This window comes from Zea mays, chromosome 1 (genome assembly GCF_902167145.1).
Source record: "Zea mays cultivar B73 chromosome 1, Zm-B73-REFERENCE-NAM-5.0, whole genome shotgun sequence".
NCBI lineage: Eukaryota > Viridiplantae > Streptophyta > Magnoliopsida > Poales > Poaceae > Zea > Zea mays.
This window is the reverse complement of record NC_050096.1, coordinates 181876907-181884321: the sequence shown is the minus strand read 5'-3', so window position 1 is coordinate 181884321 and position 7415 is coordinate 181876907. Positions and strand designations below refer to the sequence as shown.

At 57.4% G+C, this 7415-nt stretch overlaps 1 protein-coding gene across 1 annotated transcript; it reads left to right on the top strand.

Moving 5' to 3' along the window:
* The first annotated feature begins 330 nt into the window (after positions 1–330).
* Positions 331–1086, top strand: LOC100273384 (uncharacterized). Its single transcript, NM_001147821.2, has one exon. The coding sequence runs from the start codon at positions 359–361 to the stop codon at positions 872–874; it is 516 nt and encodes a 171-aa protein (NP_001141293.1). The 5' UTR covers positions 331–358; the 3' UTR covers positions 875–1086.
* The last annotated feature ends 6329 nt before the right edge of the window (positions 1087–7415 follow it).

Here is a 7415-nt window from a genome sequence, read left to right as displayed (position 1 = left end):
AGTGCCAGTCTATGCATGATAGAAACTTTCCTGCGTGCATTTTTTATTTCACATAGAATTTCCTATATCCTAGACTCTAGAGCATGGATGGAGACTGGAAAAAATTTTAGGGGAGACTGAACTAAACTGTTACGCAATCATGGAGTCGATAAAACTGCACGAATTTTAGGATTAGAATATGTTTTACCGAATAATTCTATGCAATAATGGAGTTGATAAGTGCATGAGTTTTAGTGGGAGTTGCATTGTATGTGTGATCTGACTAGCTAGTGGCGCACCCAGATCATGGTTAGCGGTCTATAAATACAAATGCAACATTCCTAGCTCATCACTATATACGTATATAGACGTGGTCAGGATGACGTCGTCCTCCGTCTTCTTCCTCCTGCTCGCTTGCTTCGCCACATGCGCCGGCGCCGCCACGTTCACGGTACGAAACAACTGCGGGTTCACGGTGTGGCCAGCAGGCATCCCGGTCGGCGGCGGCACGCAGCTGAACCCGGGCTCGACGTGGACTGTCAACGTGCAGGCCGGGACCAGCGGAGGCAGGATCTGGGGCCGCACCGGCTGCTCCTTCAGCGGCGGCCGGGGCCGCTGCGCGACGGGCGACTGCGGAGGCGCCTACTCCTGCAGCCTGTCCGGGCAGCCCCCGGCGACGCTGGCCGAGTTCACCATCGGCGGCGGCAGCAACCACGACTACTACGACATCTCGGTGATCGACGGGTACAACCTGCCCATGGACTTCTCGTGCAGCACCGGCGCCGCCCTCCGGTGCAGGGACTCCGGCTGCCCCGACGCGTACCACCAGCCCAACGACCCTAAGACCCGTTCGTGCAACGGCAATAGCAACTACCAGGTCGTCTTCTGCCCTTGATGTACATGCATGCAGCTTGCCATGAGCCCATGCATGCATGAGAGCGTAGCGGCATATATACACTAATTGTCCGTCAACTCACATGCACGTACCTACTAGTGAAGTTGATAAATAAGACGATCGATATCTGACTCGTCCAATGCAGCATGTGTGTACGGTGTGATCCTTATACTTTCCTACATATATGGAACTTTTTAAAGTGAGTAAAGTGCACTACTAATGATTAATTCTCGAACTTATTCGGTTATATCATGTTAGTTCTTAACAAAACAAAACAAGGTGACGAGAGAGAGAGCGTGAATGAGAGTCAATCAAATTTTGCTGCTAAAAATTGAAATTAAGCAGTACTTCACTTCAATTGAAATAAAAAAAACGCTTAAACCAAAATCATATCAGCAAACCAGCGATCTCATGATTTTAAAATGTTTTTAATACTCACACAAGACCAGCAAAACAAACAAACCGTAAATCGGACACCTAAAAGTCTGAATCGGTCCAAAACCGTGTCGTGAGCTAGTGCTGATTTTAGCAGCACTAAATTCAGTTCTCGGATACGAACCTGAAACAAACGAACTCCGATTGATATGAAAGTTTACACATATCTTGACAAAAGCGTTTCCAAGGTATCCTCAAATTTTGAGCTCCAGCGGATTTGTAAATCAGTCGCGGATTTGAAAATATGGTCAGAATTGGGGTTTTATTAGGGCTTCCTAGAACGAGTTTAAACTGAGTTGTCGGGTACCGTAATTAGGGGTACCCCCAACACTCCTAAACACGGCTGGTAACCACCCTCAGCACAAACCGCAAAGACTGATGGGCACGGTTCAGGTCAAGGCCTCGTCTACCAAGGGACGCAATCTCGCCTCGCCCGAGCCCGGCCTCGGGCGGGAACAGTAGTCCTGGACGAATTCACGCCTCGCCCGAGGGCCTCCTCAGGCGGTGGGCGCACCCTCGACTCGCCCGAAGCCCAGCTCGGGCAAGCTTCGTTGTGAAGCAACCTTGGCCAAATTGCCTCATCAACCGACCGTATCGCATGCACATTTAATACGGGGATCGCCTGACACCTTATCATGACACACGCGCCTCAGTCGGCAAGGTCGAAGTGACCGCAGTCACTTCGCCCTTTCACTGACCGACCTGACAGGAAAACAGCGCCGCTCACCGCGCTCTGACTGTTGTGCCACCCACCGGGGTAAGACTGACAACAGCCGAGTTCAGCCTCGGGCGCAACAGGAAGCTCCGTCTCGCCCGACCTTAGGCCTCGGCCTCGGGAGGAGGTCTCTGCCTCGCCCGACCCAGGACTCGGCCTCAGCCTCGGCCTCAGGAGGAATCGCGTCCTCGCCCGACCCCGGCCTCGGCCTCAGGAGAAGTCTCCGCCTCACTCGATCTTGGGCTCGGACCGACCGCGTCACAGGGGATACATCATTACCCTACCCCTAGCTAGCTCAGGCTACGAGGGAACAAGACCGGCGTCCCATCTGGCTCGCCCCGGTAACAGGTAATGATGGTTTCCCGCGTGCGTCCATGACGTTGGTGGTTCTCAGCCCCCTACGGAAGCAAGGAGACATCAGCAGGATCCCAGCCGCACCGCCAGCTATGCTTCTACAGGGCTCAGGCACTTCTCCGACGGCCATGTTATCACGTACACAGGGCTCAAGCACTTCTCCGACAGCCACGTTGGCATGTACACAGGGCTCAGGCACTTCTCTGCCAGACACGTTAGCGCATAGCTAAACCCCCCATTGTACATCTGGACCCTCTCCTTACATCTATAAAAGGGAGGTCCAGGGCCTTCCTACGGAGGGGGTTGCGCGGGGACGAGCAAACGAACAGGCTCTCTCTCTCCCTCTCGCGACGCTTGTAACCCCTACTACGAGCATCCCTCGGTGCAAGATAATACAAGCCGCATTCCCCCCTTGTGTTTCATCTTGCGCCAACCCATCTGGGCAGGGGCACGCAGCGATAAAATTCACTGGTCGGCTCGGTTGAGGGTCCCCCGGATCCGAAACGCCGACAGTTGGCGCGCCAGGTAGGGGCATGCTGTGTGTTAACGAACACCTTCCCGTTGAGTTCCAGATGAGTAGTCTTCAGCAACCTCTTCAGCCCGGGATAGTGCTCTGCTTCGGGAGTCTCGAGTTCATGTCCCTCGACGGCAGCTACGACATGGTACTCCTCCCCTTGCGGCACGACAACAACGATGGTCGTCAGCTCGCCCGGCGGCGGCGAACTCGACGACGTCTTCCCCTCGTGGCAGAAGAGCAGCATCCGGGTTTGTCCCGCCACCCTCCTCGCCGCAGGAGGAGGAGACGGGGCAACCGTGGCCAAGCAGGAGGCGGCACCTCGTCGGTTGTCGGTCTAGAGCGAGTCGACGACACCGGCACCCCAGCGGGGGACATGTCGGGTGTTGTCCTCGCACCTGTGACAACGACGGATGTCGTTTCCCCGCGACGTGCCAACCCCAAGCGGACTGATGACGCCAGCACTCTCGCGAAGGACTTGCTGGGCGTTAGCCTCGTACCTGAGATGACAGTGCATTCCGCCCCCGACGTGACCTCGCCATCGTCCATCGATCAAGAGGTACCGTCCGTTTTCCACCCTATCCCTTTTAAATTCAGCTTCGATCCACCAAGCGACCCCGCTTCGGTGAGCGCTTTCGCAAGGGCATACCCTGACCTTCCAGGGTATCCTATGCGGTCATCTTGGGACCGACTGACGGCTGTCTCAACCTATGGGCCCCCGGGTTCTAAGGAAGAAGACGATCCCGAATCCGGTTGGGATTTCTCCGGGCTCCGTGATCCCAGTGCCATGCGAGACTTCATGATCGCATGTGACTACTGCCTCTCCGGTTGCTCTGACGATGGCCACAACCTTGACGACGAGGGTTGTGGCCCAAGTCGTGAATGTTTCCATGTCGATCTGGGGGTCGCGACGAAGGCAACCACCTCGGTATGTCGGAGGATGACGATCCCCCTGGGCCTACGTCTCGCGTTGACATCCCGCGGGAGCTAGATGTGGTCCCAGTCCCTGCGGGGGGTCAGGACACACAGCTCGAGCAATTCTGCGAGATGCAGGCCAAGCTCGACGAGGAAGCAGGGCAACTTGTGCAGCTCCGGCAAAACATCGAGCAGGAGTGGGCAGGCCGAGCACTCGCCGGAGAAGCACGTCATCGGGCCCGGGACGTCCAGCGCCGTGTCGTTGACGATGTCAGGGCAAGGCTACCCTCGGCCTCCAGCGGGGTCGGCCAGAATCAAGCTGCAGCGGCAATGCTACTCCGAGCAATGCCGGAGCCATCCACCACCGAGGGGCGGCGTATCCAGGGAGAACTCAAGAATCTCCTGGAGGATGTCGCGGTCCGACGGGCCGAAAGCTCTGCCTCCCGAAGGCAAGGGTGCCCCTCGGAGCATCGCGCAACGACTTCCCGACTCATGCGGGAGGCCTCGGTCCACACTGGGCGCCCACGGGACAGGACGCCTGCAGCCCCGGATCGCCTCGACGACGACAACCACCGCCGCGACCGTCGAGCCCGCCTCGAAGAGAAGGTGTGCCGAGGCTACCACCCCAGGGGTGGAGGACGCTACGACAGTGAGGAGGATCGAAGCCCCTCGCCCGAACCACCAGGTCCGCAAGCCTTCAGCCGGGCCATACGACGGGCGCCGTTCCCAACCCGGTTCCGAGCCCCGACTACCATCACCAAGTACTCAGGGGAGACAAGGCCGGAGTTGTGGCTTGCGGACTACCGGCTGGCATGCCTGCTGGGAGGAATGGACGATGACAACCTCGTCATCCGCAACCTCCCCATGTTCCTCTCCGACACCGCCCGGGCCTGGCTGGAGCATCTGCCTCCTGCGCAGATCTCCGACTGGGACAACCTGGTCAAGGCCTTCGCTGGAAATTTCCAGGGCACGTACGTGCGCCCTGGGAACTCATGGGATCTCCGAAGCTGCCGCCAGCAGCCAGGGGAATCCCTATGAGAGTACATCCGACGGTTTTCAAAGCAGCGCACCGAGCTGCCCAACATCACCGACTCGGATGTCATTGGGGTGTTCCTCGCTGGCACCACTTGCCGCGACCTGGTGAGCAAACTGGGGCGCAAGACTCCCACCAAGGCGAGCGAATTGATGGACATCGCCACCAAGTTCGCCTCTGGTCAGGAGGCGGTCGAAGCCATCTTCCGGAAGGACAAGCAGCCTCAGGGACGGCAGCAGGAAGACGTCCCCGAGCCGTCCGCCCATCGGGGCACGAAGAAGAAGTCGCAAGCGAAGCGCGACGCCGCTGACGCAGATCTTGTCGCTGCTGCCAAGCACATGATCCCTCGGAAGCCTCCCGGAGGGGCCAACCTATTCGACAAGATGCTCAAGGAGTCGTGCCCCTATCACCAGGGTCCCGTCAAGCACACCATTGAGGAACGCGTCATGCTTCGGCGCTACTTCCATAAAGCCAGGTCCCCGGCGGGAGATGGCAAAGGCCAAGACAACAACAAGAAGGAGGGCGACAAGGCAGAGGAGTTCCCCGAGGTCCACGGCTGCTTTATGATCTACGGTGGGCAAGTGGCGAACGCCTCGGCTCGGTACCGCAAGCAGGAGCGACGGGAGGTCTGCTCGGTGAAGGTGGCGGCGCCAGTCTATCTAGACTGGTCTGACAAGCCCATCACCTTTGACCATGGCGACCACCCCGACTGCGTGCTGAGCCCAGGAAGGTACCTGCTCGTTGTCGACCCTGTCATCGGCAACGCCAGGCTCACCAAGGTCCTCATGGACGGAGGCAGCAGCCTCAACATCATCTACGCCGAGACCCTCGAGCTCTTGGGGATCGATCTGTCCACGATCCGGGCCAGTGCGGCGCCCTTTCACGGGATCATCCCCGGAAAGCGCATCATGCCCCTTGGACAACTCGATTTGCCCGTCTGCTTCAAAACTACCTCCAACTTCCGAAAGGAAACCCTCACGTTCGAGGTGGTTGGGTTCCGAGGGACCTACCATGCGGTGTTGGGAAGGCCGTGCTATGCCAAGTTCATGGCCGTCCCGAACAACACATACCTCAAGCTCAAGATGTCAGGCCCCAACGGAGTCATCACCGTCGGATCCACGTACCTCCACGCGTACGAATGCACCGTGGAATGCGTGGAGTACGCCGAGACCATCACCGAGTCCGAGTCCCTCATCGCCGACCTAGAGTGCCTCTCCAAGGAGGTGCCTGATGTGAAGCGCCACGATGGCAACTTCGAACCGGCTGAGGCGGTTAAGTCCGTCCCTCTCGACCCCAGCAATGACGTCTGCAAGCAAGTTAGGACCGGCTCCGAGCTCGACCCCAAATAGGAAGCAGTGCTCGTCGACTTTCTCCGCGCAAATGCCGAAATTTTTGCGTAGAGTCCCTCGGACATGCCGGGCATACCGAGGGATGTCGCCGAGCACTCGCTGGATATCCGAGCTGGAGCCCGACCGGTGAAGCAGCACCTGCGCCGCTTTGACGAAGAGAAGCGCAGGGCAATAGGCGAGGAGGTCCACAAGTTGATGGCTGCAGGGTTCATCAAAGAGGTATTCCATCCTGAATGGTTAGCTAACCCTGTGCTTGTGAAAAAGAAAGGTGGGAAATGGAGGATGTGCGTCGAGTACACCGGGTTGAATAAAGCATGTCCGAAGGTTCCCTACCCTCTGCCTCGCATCGATCAAATTGTGGACTCCACTGCTGGGTGCGAAACCCTGTCATTCCTCGACGCCTATTAAGGTTATCACCAAATCAAGATGAAAGAGTCCGACCAGCTCGCGACTTCTTTCATCACACCTTTTGGCATGTATTGCTATACTACTATGCCATTTGGCTTGAGGAATGCAGGTGCAACATACCAAATGTGCATGAACCACGTGTTCGGAGAGCACATCAGCCGAACGGTCGAGGCTTACGTCGATGACATCGTTGTCAAGACAAGAAAAGCCTCCAACCTCCCCTCCGACCTCGAAGTGACTTTCGGGTGCCTGCGCGCAAAAGGCGTGAAGCTCAATCCCGAGAAGTGTATCTTCAGAGTCCCCCGAGGCATGCTCCTGGGGTTCATCGTCTCCGAAAGAGGCATCGAGGCCAACCCGGAGAAATCGCGGCCATCACCAACATGGGACCGATCAAAGATTTGAAAGGAGTACAGAGGGTCATGGGATGCCTGGCGGCTCTGAGCTACTTCATCTCGTGCCTCGGTGAGAGAGGATTGCCCTTGTACCGCCTCTTAAGGAAGGCCGAGCGCTTCACTTGGACCCCCGAGGCCGAGGAAGCCCTCGGAAACTTAAAGGCACTCCTTACCAACGCGCCCATCTTGGTGCCCCCCGTTGCGGGAGAAGCCCTCTTGATCTACGTAGCCGCAACCACTCAGGTGGTTAGCGCCGCGATCGTAGTCGAGAGACGAGAAGAAGGGCATGCACTGCTCGTCCAGAGGCCGGTCTACTTCATCAGTGAGGTACTATCCGAGACCAAGATCCGCTACCCACAAATCCAAAAGCTACTGTATGCAGTAATTCTGACGCGCCGAAAATTGCGACACTACTTCGAGTCTCAT

Excerpts from the sequence above, each read along its gene's own strand:
- LOC100273384 (NM_001147821.2), top strand. The coding sequence starts at position 359 with ATGACGTCGTCCTCCGTCTTCTTCCTCCTGCTCGCTTGCTTCGCCACA.